Below are 13,206 nucleotides of genomic sequence, written 5' to 3'. Positions count from 1 at the left end.
CATGATGGAGCTCTTTTGCGATCCTGGGACTCCATCACGGTTACCTGTGCTGATGAGCTCTGCGTGGTCACCTGTGCTCTCCACGCTGAGCAAACAGGAAATGAAATTCAAACGTTCGCGGGGCTTTTCCTGTCTACCTTTTCCTGTCAGTGCATCTGAGTTGAGAGTGCTGTCCAGAGCGGTCACAATGAAGCACTGTGGGATAGCTCCCGGAGGCCAATAACGTCGAATTCCGTCCACACTACCCCAATTCTGACCCGCTAAGGCCGATTTTATCGCTAATCCCCTCGTCGGAGGTGGAGTAAAGAAACCAGTTTAAAGGGCCCTTTAAGTCGAAAGAAAGGGCTTCGTCGTGTGGACGTGTCCAGGCTTAATTCGATTTAACCCTGATAAAGTCGACCTAAACTCGTAGCGTAGACCAGGCCTCAGAGGGGAACCCCGGGCGTGAGGCTGAGCAGGGTTAGGGCTACCGCTAGGGGGAGCCAGAGCCCGTGCTTCGCCTTCCCGCCAGGGGCCTGCCTTGCTCAGCAGTCTCTCAACCAACCCTGCTGGGAAGGCGGGACCGTATGGGAACCAAAGGCTACCGAATGGCAGCGCCAATAGCCAGTCAAATTGTAGATAACGCGGAGGTCTAGGCGGGAGGAACGTCCTATTGGCTGAGATGCCCCTCCAGGAGGCGGGAGGAAGGGCGGTGTCCCGCCCCTGGCGGGCTACTGGGCCAATGGCGGAGAGCGGTGCGGTTAGGCTGCGCTGGCTGAGGCGAGCGGAGCTTTGTGAGGCAGGTAGCGCTGGTTCCTGCCCGGCTCTGCTTCTTGCGGACCCCCGCCCCTGAGAGCAGCCCCGCCCCCCGGTAGGGCCCGATCCCCGAGCGGCCCCCGGAGCTGTGGAGATCGCCCCGCGCTGCGGGCCAGGGCCCCGACCTCCCCCGGGCTAGGTCCCCTTCGGCCTCCCGTCCCGGGCTAGGTCTCGCCAACCCCAGCCCGGCCCCTAGGCGAGGTCTCGCCAGTCTCCCTGACGCCGCCGCCGGCCGCCCAGCTCTCAAGGCAGGAGTGCTGGGGTGAGCTGTGGGCCCGGAGTCAGGCTGATGCAACGTCCCTGCCCCCCGCTTGCCTTGCGCTGCCCCCCGCTGCAAGCCGGGGGGGTTGGCTGACCTGCGAGGGTCTTGTACCGCACCCGGCCCCGGCCCCCCTACGGGCTTTGGGCCTTCTCAGACCTTGCCCCCAGCGCCTCACCATGGCCGGTGCCATAGCGTCTCGGATGAGCTTCAGCTCCCTGAAGAGAAAACAGCCGAAAACCTTCACCGTGCGGATTATTACCATGGACGCCGAGATGGAGTTCAACTGTGAGGTAACCGCATCCGCAGTGTCCGTCAACGGGGCGCCCTGCGCCTGCTGCGACCTGCTGGCCTGGGGCTCCCAAACATCCCAGGGACAGGGGATGTGCTCCGTGCCTTTCAGTCCAACTCACCCGCTAGCGCGAGAGAGAGCCCGTGGCTGGCCCAGAACCCCCCCTCCTGGGGTGGAGAGCGGCCCCAGGTGGGCAGTGCGCAGCTCGCCAAGGCTACAGTGGTTTGGGACAGGCCTTGGAGATGAATACCGTGACAATATGACTGCAGGGGGAATTGAGGGAGGCAAAATGTAGCTACCCAAGCTGGAATGTGATCAGGATGCCAGGGCTAGCACACCCTTGTGAAAAGCTTTATGTGAACTTGAATGAACAAAAATGGGCTTGATATCATCTAAAACATAGTACTTCCGGCACCCCAAATGGCCCATTGCATCCTGCTGGGGGCTCTGGCTTATTGGTAAATCAGAGAAAAGTGCTTCACACTGAATCCACTTTCTGGTGCCCCCCTTCCCCCCGATTTTCCTGTCTACCAGTGGTGGGCACTTACTAGTTAAATATTGTACAGATCCTCCAGAGTTTCTCTTGTGAGATGAATGTGTTTGTAGCCAAAGATGGAACATGTGGGGTTTCAGTTTGAATGCCCTTGGATCTATTCACGGCCACCTGCATCTGTTTTGGTTAGGAAGCCCTATTCGTAAATGGTGCTGTTTTTCATATGCCTGCATTGAACAGGCACTGGAAGACTACAGGGAGGACCTCTAGGAATCCATTGTTAATCTAGCATCAAAGTGTAATGTCTTACCCAAAAGATGTGTTGGGAGAGAAACTGTATGAATATAAAGAACTGGTGTGTCAGTGCAGGAGGTTCCTTGGCGCTGTGCTGTGATACAGCAGAGGGGATGCAGTCGTGTCTTGTTGTGGGAGGTTCCAGGGTGCTGCGCTATAATATAGAAGAGGGGAAGTCATGTCTTCGCACAGAAGGTTCCTCAATGCAATTATCTTGTGACTCCCATCCTCTACCGGAATATGGTACAACACATCCTTGAGCAAACGAATTGAGTGTGGGGTCAAAAATAATTGCTCTGATTATATTACAAAATAACAAAGTTGGCTCTGGGTCACCCCCTATTATGTTGGTAAATTAGGTACTTCCCACTCCCTTCTAGCCCCTAAAAAAGAATGGCTTGCGGGTACTCTGTGTACAATAGGTAAGCAGAAAGCTGTGAACAAATAACTCTTAAGTTACAGTGAGGTTTTTGGATGACTTGAAATCTTTTGGGGACACTAAAGGATAAACTTTGGCCTTGTATCCCCTTTATCACCCCCAGCAACATCACTACTTTAGCCTGCTCTAGGAGTGCTGTCTTTGATCTGAAAATGCAAATGACTATCTGCTTTGATCTTACTAACTGGCAGACAGCAAATTCCAGAGATCAAATTTTGCAAAGAGCATAGCAGACCTATTGATTTGCCATTGTAAGTTGGCATTATAGCTATGTGGTGCTGGCAGTCTGCATAATGCAGTTCAAAATAGAAGCAGAGAAGTACCAAGGGGGTGGGGGGAGGGCAGTAATAGAGACCAACTATAGGCTGTGAGATGTCTTGAGTGTCTTCACAACATGATGGGGCCCTGATCCTGAGTTGGGCCTGTGGGCACTAATGTAGTATAAATAACTTGTTCCTAGGCAAAATATGTCACTAAACTGGAGTCCTAAGAATGTACAGTATCCAGGCACTTGCTATCTGGAGAATGATGCAAAGTACATGAGGGAGGATTTGGAGGGGTCCATCAAATAAATCCAGAGGCATTGCTCTGATGAGAAGTCTCCACCCCTCAACTACTGGAAGGGGTGGGTGCTGAGAATCCTGTCAGGTTGTTGTCTCCAGACTTGATTTGGGCCTCCAATTAGTCCACAGCTAGAAGGTGTCTAATTACACTTGAAGCTTCCTCCCAATACTCAAGTCAGGTTGCTGATGTGATGGCCACTCTGCTGCTGCTCTTTCTAGGTACTCCTAGCACACTGTCTCTCTAGTTTGAGTGCTTTTCTTATTCTCCGAGGCAATTATAATTAAGGCTATGATTTAGTCACGGAATCCGTGACTTCCAGTGACCTCTATGACTTCAGCCTGCGGTGGTCAGGAGCTGCAGGGTTCCCCGCTGCCAGAGGGGCAGGGAGCAGCGGGGGACCCCCACTGCCTCTGGTGGCTCCCAGAGCTCCAAGCTGCTGCAGGCAGCGGGGTACCCCGCAGCTCCCGGCTGCCACAGGGTACCCCTGAGCTCCTGGTCACTGCCGGCTTCAGGTGGTGTGGGGACCCACAGACCCCCATTTTGTCACAGATATTTTTCATAAAAGTCACGGACAGGTCATGGCTTCTGTGAATTTTTCTTTTTTGCCCGTGACCTGTCCGTGACTTTTACGAAAAATATCGGTGGCAAAATCTTAGCTTCCCCCAAGGTGGTATATTATAATTAAGGCTATCAGCGACCCTCCTCAGTCTGAGCGATTGAGAGGAAAGACACTACTTAAAACGCTTGGCTTTTTTTTTTTTTTTTGCCCTCTCCTGTTTAACTCAAATACTTGACAAACAGTTAGAAAGAAAAAAATCTCTGTTAAAAATTCAACTCTTCTGCCCCTTCAGTTAAGGTCTGAGAAAGCTTTGTGTTCTCTGGTCCTCCAAGAAGACCTTCAGAAAAGGGAAAAGAAGACTTGATATTACTGATTTCTAAGAAATAGTAACTCCCCCAGTTAAAAAAGGCCACTTTTCAGGCCTTTATGCTCACCCTGAACAGGGAGGGCATAAACCCATTTTTGTTTCCTGTTTGTGAGTCACCTTTAAGAATAAGGAAAGTTAATATTCAATACCCACACCCTGGCCTAATTTAACTAAAAAACAATTGAATCGATTCTCTCCATATGTTCTTAAATACATCATGTTTCAGCTAAGATCAAGCATGGAAAACTTGAGCCCAAAATGAGAGTTTTTCAGTAAGTGGGGGCAAAAAGAGTTGTTTGTAACTCATTTATTTTGCACTTGCTACTGAGCAACCAGTGAATTGGCTTTTGCAGAGCTTGAGTTATACTGGCTGGTGTAGTTTAAATCTAACAAATCTAACAGCTCCTAGAATGACTGACCAAATTCTGTCTGTGACAATGATAAACAAAGCCTTCAAATCTTATATGGTTTATTGGGCCTCTCTAGTAGTTGAAAATTGTTCAAGAAGATGTGTAGGCTAAAGGGATTTTATTGTGGCGTACTCTTTCTTTTCCATCTGTTTCTTCAATATTTCAATTTTCTAGCTCATAATAGTTTATAAACACTGTTTTTTCTTTGTGGTTGATATTTAACCCTCATGAGCCTAACTCATTATATTGCTGTGTTTTCTAATGATCCGATGGACTTCTAAATTGGACAATGGATAATAGGAAGCTGATGTTACCCTCCATTTAAAAAAATCACAACCTTTTTACAAGTATTTTAGAAAGAGTCATGGGTCTGCTGTAACTCCATTGACTCCAAATGCAATTATGCTGGGGTGAGTTTGGCCTTGTGTGTTTTTATCATTTGTAAAATGTCATTAATGGCCCTGGATAATGAAATCCTCAATCCCCAGAAGAGGTAGAGATAATAGACCAGGGGTCGGCAACTTTTCAGAAGTGGTGTGCCGAGTCTTCATTTATTCCCTCTAATTTAAGGTTTTGTGTGCCAGTAATACATTTTAAACTTTTTATAAGGTCTCTTTCTATAAGTCTATAATAAATAACTAAACTATTGTTGTATGTAAAGTAAATAAGGTTTTTAAAATGTTTAAGAAGCTTCATTTAAAATTAAATTAAAATGCAGAGCCCCCCAGACCGGTGGCCAGGACCCGGGCAGTGTGAGTGCCACTGAAAATCAGCTCGCGTGCCGCCTTTGGCACGTGTGCCATGGGTTGCCTACCCCTGTAATAGACCATAGCAATGCAAACTTCCCTCAACTGTGTATCTCAGGACATGTCTACACTATGATATTAGGTTGATTTTATAGACGTCGATCTTTAGTAACCAATTTTATACAGTTGATTGTGCGTGTCCCCACTAAGCTCATTAGGTTGGCGGAATGCATTCTCAATACCGTGGCTAGCATAGACTCATGGAGTTGTGAACTGTGGGTAGCTATCCCACAGTCCTCGCTGCCCATTGGAATTCTGGGTTAAGCTCCCAATGCCTGATGGGGCAAAAACATTGTCGCGGGTGATTTTGGGTACACGTCATCAGTCTCCTTCCTTCCTCCCTCCCTCCCTCCTTGAAAGCAATGGCAAATAATCATTTAGTGCCTTTTTTCCTGGGTTATCCGTGCAGATGCCATAGCACGGCAAGCATGGAGCCCGCTCAGCTGCACACTGCTTTTGTGAGGATTGTAAATACCTCGCGCATTATCCTGCAGTATGTGCAGAGCCTAGCTTGGAGCTGCCAGCACAAGGAAGATTGTGAGGAGGACATGGACACAGACGTTCCTGAAAGCACGGGATGTGGCAATTGGGATATCATGGCGACATTGGGGCATGTTGATACAGTGGAACGCCGATTCTGGGCCTGGCAAACAAGCACAAACTGGTGGGACCGCATAGTGTTGCAGGTATGGGATGATTCCCAGTGGCTGCGAAACTTTCACATGCGTAAGGCCACTTTCATGGAACTTTGTGAGTTGCTTTCCCCCACTCTGAAGCTCAAGAATACCAAGATGAGATCTGCCCCGACAGTTGAGAAGCAAGTGGCGATAGCCCTGTGGAAGCTTGCAATGCCTGACTGCTACCGGTCAGTTGGTAATCAATTTGGAGTGGGCAAGTCTACGGTGGGGGCTGCTGTGATCCAAGTAGCCAGGGCAATCAGTACCCTTTTGCTAAGGAAAGCTGCAAGAAGGAACTTTCTTCCCAGACCAGAAAATTACCGTTGGGGATGTTGAAATGCCAATAGTTATCCTTGGGGACCCAGCATACCCCTTGCTCCCATGGCTTATGAAGCCATACACAGGCAGCCTGGACAGCAGTAAAGAGCAGTTCAACTGTAGGCTGAGCAAGTGCAGAATGGTGGTAGAATGTGCCTTTGGATGTTTAAAGGGACGCTGACGCAGCTTGCTGAGTAGGTCAGACCTCTGCGAAAGCAATATTCCCATTGTTATTGCTGCTTCCTTTGTGCACCAGAATATCTGTGAGAGTAAGGGGGAGACGTTTATGGCAGGATGGAAGGTTGAGGCAGATCACCTGGTGGTCAGTTTTGAACAGCCAGACACCAGGGCAATTAGAAGAGCACACTGCGCATCAGAGAGGCTTTGAAAAACAGTTTAATGACTGACCAGCTACGGTGTGACAGTTGTGTGCATTTGTCCTTGTTGCAAAGCCGCACCGTTTGGTGAATGTACTTCCCTGTAAGCCAGTCCCCCTCCCCCTTTTGACCACAGCTGGCACAGAAAATAAAGTCCTTATTGTTCTGAATCCATCCATTCATTCTTTATTTATTAAAAAATACTTGAGATCACTGACAACGCTGATTAGTAAAAGGAAGCCCGAGTGTACAAAGGGTTTGATAATGGATGGGGTGGGGGAGGAGGGAAGGGTTAGGATTAGCGTTAGGGTTTTGAATGACAGCCTTCTGTTGCTTGAGCCATCCCCTGGAGTTGAGTGGTAGGGTGCCCGGAGCTTCTTCCCTCCCTCCCCCCCTCCCCCCGTGTTATTGGGCATCTGGGTGAGGAGGATATGGAACTTGGCAAGGAGGGTAGGTGGTTATACAATGGATGCAGCGGCAGTCTGTACTCTAGTTGCCTTTCCTGCAGCTCCACCAGACGCCTCATCATGTCCGTTTGCTCCCCCATTAGCCTCAGCATCTCCTCCTGCGTGTTCCGATCACGCTCACTGTATGCTTTCCTGGCCTCTGCCACCAAATGCCTCCATGCATTCAGCTGTGCCCAATCAGTGTGGGAGGATTGCATGAGCTCTGAAAACATGTCATTGCGTGTGTGTTTTTTTCCGCCTTCTAATCTGCGATAACCTCAGGGACGGAGTTGATGCGGGGAGCATAGAAGCATTTGCAGCTGCAGGGGAGGAAAAAAGGGAGAGTAGACTTTACAGAAGATACATTTCTGAGAACAAAAGGGAGACTCTTTCACAGTGAATCAAGCAATTCACAGCAGACAGCACATGTGTTTTTGTCTTTTATGTTGAGTGCCTGCCGGTATGGTGACACATCAGACACGGCTAGGCGACAGAATTCGGTTTGCAGGCAGCCATGGTAAGCCAGAGGGTACATGGGGTTGGCTTCTTCCGCGTTCATGACATGTGAGAATAGTTTCAAACTGCAGCACCCTCCTTTCCCATAGCAACCAATGCCAGTTGTGTTTGCCGTTTAAAAGGAGGGGCTGCGGTTGCCCTTTAAAAGGAGTGGCAGCGGTTTTGGGGTGGATGTGCAGCACACCCCTCCCCCTTCCCTCCGCGTGGCTGTTCTCCGGGATGATCCCTTTTAGCCAAGCGCAAACAGCCTAGCATGCCCAGTGTCTAATGTGTCAGGGATCAGCAAACAGAGGGGATTACTCTTCCCTTACAAAACTTCCCCTATTTCAACCAGGTGACCATGAATGATATCACTCTCCTGAGACTGACACAGAAAGATAAAGACCGAATGTTGCATGAATGCGACCAAAACCCAGGACCATTCGCTGCCATGTTTTGTGCTGCAGTGATTTCAGACCACTTGCTACTGGCTTGACGTGGTAAAGTGTCCTACCTTGGAGGATGAAATAAGGCAGCCCTCCCCAGAAACCTTCTGCAAAGGCTTTCAGAGAACCTCCAGGAGAGCTTCAGGGAGATGTCCCTGGAGGATTCCCGCTCCATCCCCAGACACGTTAACAGATTTTTCCAGTAGCTGTACTGGCCGTGAATGCATCCCAATTGCTCAGGGCAAATCAAACATTAAACACAATTGCTTTTAATCTCTGTAGTGTTGTTACAAATGTGCACTCACCCAGAGGTGCCTTCTCCGCCTTCAGGGTCCGGGAGCAATATTGGCTCCAGGGTGAGGAAAAGGTCCTGGCTGCTGGGCAGAATGGATTCTCCACTTGCCTGCTGTGCATTCTCCTCCTCCTTTTCCTCATCCACAAAATCCTCATCCGTGTTGCTTGAGGCTGCCATCTTGCAGGTGTCCACGGAGAGTGTTGGGGTACTGGTAGGGTCCCCCCCTAGAATGGCATGCAGCTGATCATAGAAGCAGCATGTTTGGGGCTCTGACCCGGAGCAACTGTTTACCTTCTTTGTCTTTTGGTAGGCTTGCCTGAGCTCCTTAATTTTCACGTGGCAGTGCTGTGCATCCCTGGTGTAGCCTCTGTCCACCATGCTCTGTGCAATTTTGGCAAAGCAGCACTTCTTCTGCTGGATTAGAGTTCTGCCTGCACAGATTCTTCTCCCCATACTGCAATCAGATCCAGTGTCTCCCGTTTGCTCTATGCTGGAGCTCATTTGCGATTCTGGGACTGCATGGTCACCTGTGCTGCTGAGCTCGCCACGCTGACCAAACAGGAAATGAAATTCAGAAGTTCCCGGTGCTTTTCCTGTGTACCTGGCAAGTGCATCGGAGTTGAAAGTGCTGTCCAGAGCGGTCACATTGGAGCACTCTGGGATAGCTCCCAGAGGCCAATACAATTGAATTGCACTGCGCTGTGTCTACACTACCCCAAATTAGACCCAGGAAGGTCAATTTTAGCGCTACTCCCCTCGTCGGGGAGGAGTATAGAGGTCGATTTTAAGGGCCCTTTAGGTCGGTGGAACGGGGTTGGTTGTGTAGACGCATTCCTTATAAAATTGACCTAACATGGCTAAATTTGACCTAACCTCGAAGTGTAGACCAGGCCTCAAAATTGCTCAGGAGGACACCTCTTTCCTCTCCAGGGACAGAGGGGGAGTTGTCTTCTTGTACCAGACAATTGTTCTCTCCCTGTAAGAATGTCAGTTAATAACAGATGTAGTGGCTTTCTATGGTGTGTGAACTTGTCATTTCCTATAGGCTATAGAGTATTTGTCAGATGATAACAGTGTGGGTTGGATTTGAACTGGCAAGTCTTACATCTTCAAATGACTCCTTAGGGACGCTTCTGCTAAAGAAGCCCTATTTTTATCATTGCAGATGAACTTCCACAGCCTCTCCTGGAAGCACACAGAGAAACTGACAAGAATTGTCAATGTATTCTCTGTCAGTGCTGTTATAAAAGCAGGACTTGTGGGAACTCAGCTGCAATCCTTTGCTGCTGTTGTTGGGGAGCCCTATCTTTGTTGGGAAGGAAGAAGTGAAGGGAGGTGACTTGTGGCCTGGTGACAGCACATCAGAACTTGCGTTCCACCATCGTCCTTTGCCCTCCAGGCTAGAAGCAATGTTGGAGGGATTATATTTAGTTGCAGGGGATTTGATAACCAACCACCAGCCAAAAGGCAGTCTGCTGCAATTTGAGCCTTTGATGATATGGATCCTGGAATGAACCCTGAAAAGAGCGTTGGGACATGGGGTGAAAGAATGATATGCAGCTACTAACTGCCATGTGTTTGTCCTGGAACACCCTCTTTCCCCCCTGCCCACCCCCCCCGCCACATGCAGAGCTGTAATGAAGAGTCTGTCTTCAGGTTGGCAGGATGGTCATACTCCAAAGGGGCAAGACTTTGTGGTGAGGGGATGAAGCTGCCAGTGCAGCGGCTTCCTAGAGATTTGTTCTCATGGGAGAAATGTAGGGTGCAGATTTATTCTTGCTCTTTCCATTCACTTGTCATCTGTGCACAAAGCAACTTTTCCTTTGTACTTGCTGGTGTGGGAGGAGCTAATGGACAGTCCCATGCAGGGGGAGAGCTGCTACAGTATTCCTGCTATGGCTGGCAGTACAGGGACTTTTCTCCCTGATGAGTCATAGCAGGTCTATTGGGTGGAGAAGGCAGGGAATTACTACCTCCCGGCCTTCTGCCCCTCCTGCATTTGCTTGCCCCTCCCCGTGTCTTTCTGACACTGCTGTTCACTTCCAAGGCTTCTGGCCAACCATTGGGACCCTGTTGCTATTGAGGCTGTGAAATATTGAAAAGGATTAGTTCGTTAGTAATTGCCTAGATTGTGAGCTCTCTTGGGCAGGGAATGCATTTTAGTTCTGTTTTTACTTCCTCCCCGCTTCAAACCCCTTGGTATCCCCACAACCTCCCACCCAGTCTCCTGATATCCATCTGCTCCCCTGCCTCCCTCCCTGTCCACCTTTAACTGCATGCTGCTTCTCTCTCTCTCCATCCTCATCCATCGTTCTGCTGCCCCTGCCTCCACTACGTGTGTAAGTGAATTGGCTGTGTGTGTTGGCAGCTGTATGGTGATGTGGAGGTGAAGAGTTTGAGGGGATCTGGTAGTTATGATGCTGGCTGGTAGAGCATGTGTTTGAGGTTGTGCTGTATGTTATGTAGCTCTAATTGGTGGCTTACATGCTTTGTATTGTTGCTGGGAAATGAACTTCAACAAACTTAACTCTTATTTTAAAAGGTCTTTTTTGTGGGAATAATATAATTATTTGCACTTCTCTAGTGCCTTTAATCCAAAAATCTCAAAGCCTTTAACAAATGTAAATGAATTAAGTGCCTCCGACCCCTGTGGGTGTGACATTCCCCAAGGTACAATCTGGACTGTTGACCATTGGTGTCCTTTTAAGTCTCTAGCCTGGGCTGCCGTTTACACTGCTTTGTTGTCCGAACAGCCACTCCTGACTTGCTTGCGCAGCCTTCAGCACGCAAATTCACTCCCAGCAAAATACATGAGCATGCTGAGGAGTCACTCATGAGGGTGACACCTACAAATTCTTACTCCCAGCCTTGTCCCCCAGAAATGTATGTCTTGTGCTGCTCGGTACCTTTCTGAACAGTATACGCTCATAGAAAGTCCATCACTTCATCAAAGGAAAATTATATATGCAAATGGAGTTTCCTACATACTCTAATCCAAATATACTGGATAAAATAAAACAATAAGATAAATTTATTAAGAAAGACAGATTTTAAGAGCAACAGAGAGTCCTGTGGCACCTTTAAGACTAACAGATGTATTGGAGCATAAGTGGGTATTCTGACGAAGTGGGTATTCACCCACAAAAGCTTATGCTCCAATACATGTTAGTCTTAAAGGTGCCACAGGACTCTCTGTTGCTTTTTACAGATCCAGACTAACACGGCTACCCCTCTGAGATTTTAAGAGATTACAAGTGATGATGCATAAAAGTCAGGATTGGTTACAAAAGAAATAAGAGTAATGCGCAAGCTAATATTTAACAAGCTAAATGAACTTAACAGCAAAAGTTTTGTCTCACCATACACTGTAGTAAATTTCATAGGCTGGGTCTCCTTCCAGCCTAGGACCACTCCCCTTTATTTCAGTTCTTTTGAGAGTGGTTAATATCATGAGCACAGAGATGGGAGGAGGAGCGGTGAAGTCAAGTGTTTTCCTCTCCCTTTATAACTTAATTTCTTGTGCTAGAAACATCCTTGCTCAGTCACGGTGACACGCAGGTCAAGCAGGACATGAGGTTTGAATGGTCCCTGAAGTGGAAATTTCTTGTTTATACCTTCCTGTTGCTGAAGAATGGCTGCTTAAGCCGTGATAGCTCTTTAACACCTGGCTGGAGTGCTAGTGTGTCTTTGTTTCTGAACACTTGTTTGAGCCTGCTTTTCTTAAACTTAGAGCATGTTACAGCAATGATATGTAGTAGAATCTTATAACCCACATACAATGTTGATACGTGTTTCAGAGTGGTAGCCATGTTAGTCTGTATCAGCAAAAACAATGAGGAGTCCTTGTGGCACCTTAGAGAGTAAGAAATTTATTTGGGCATAAGCTTTCGTGGGCTAAAACCCACTTCATCTGAATAAATTTGTTAGTCTCTAAGGTGCCACAAGGACTCCTCGTTGTTAATGTTGATGCATGTATTTTACCAGGGCAATAATGTTCAGCAGATGGAGTTTTCAAATGATACCTCACAGGGCATACTTTTATAATTTTTTTTACAAGGCTCTCTCACGGGCTCCTCCTCTCATTTTGTACTAAACCTTATAGAGCACTAGTTTTGGTTTGTTTAAATATATTCTGTTTTAAATCTGCCCCTCAGCAATTCCCAGATGTATATTTTGGGAGATTAAACCTCCTTTGCATCTGTCTACAGTGCAACTAACATCTCTAAATTAAACCCAAATCTATAATAATTCCTAGAAATGGAAGCTTAATGTCATTTACACTATACAACTTCATAAACACAGTTAGGATTTTATTTTAAAGCTTTTAATTTGTTTAGGGAAATATTAAAGGTACAAACCCACCCTCTCTCCCTGTTTTCTGCTTTCATTATGGCCATTGAAGTGTGAAGTTTAATTAATCAGCAGCATATTAAGGATGGAGACCTAGGTCTGGTTTACACTAGAAAATCAGATCAACCCAGCTATGTCGATCGGGGTGTGAAAAATCTGCACCCTGAGCATTGTAGATAAGCCAGCCTAAGCCCCCCTGTAGACAGGAGTAGATTGATGGAAGCCTTCTTCTGTTGACTTACCTCAGGGATCGGTAACCTTTGGCACGCAGCCCGTCAGGGAAAGCCGCTGGCGGGCAGGGGCGGTTTGTTTACCTGCAGCGTCTGCAGGTTCGGCCAATTGCAGCTCCCATTGGCCGCGGTTCGCCGTTCCAGGCCAACGGGGGCTGCGGGAAGCGGCGCGGGCCGGGCCACCTCTTCCTGCAGCCCCCATTGGCCTGGAACAGCGAACTGCGGCCAGTGGGAGCTGCGATCGGCTGAACCTGCAGACGCTGCAGGTAAACAAATCGCCCCGCCCGCCAGCGG

General features: G+C 48.2%; 1 protein-coding gene across 1 annotated transcript in view; it reads left to right on the top strand.

Annotated features, from left to right (window-relative positions):
* The first annotated feature begins 737 nt into the window (after window positions 1-737).
* NF2 (neurofibromin 2) overlaps window positions 738-13,206 on the top strand; it is a 74,681-nt gene continuing 62,212 nt past the window's right edge. The window contains exon 1 of the mRNA XM_026660451.2: window positions 738-1,347. Within this exon, the coding sequence (XP_026516236.1) occupies window positions 1,234-1,347 (114 nt within the window). The 5' untranslated portion in view covers window positions 738-1,233. The remainder of the gene's footprint in view (window positions 1,348-13,206) is intronic.

Source organism: Terrapene carolina, unplaced genomic scaffold (assembly GCF_002925995.2).
Source record: "Terrapene carolina triunguis isolate 2854851 unplaced genomic scaffold, T_m_triunguis-2.0 Scaffold782, whole genome shotgun sequence".
NCBI lineage: Eukaryota > Metazoa > Chordata > Testudines > Emydidae > Terrapene > Terrapene triunguis.
Note: the sequence above shows the minus strand (reverse complement) of the source record. Positions and strands in the feature narration are given on the sequence as shown.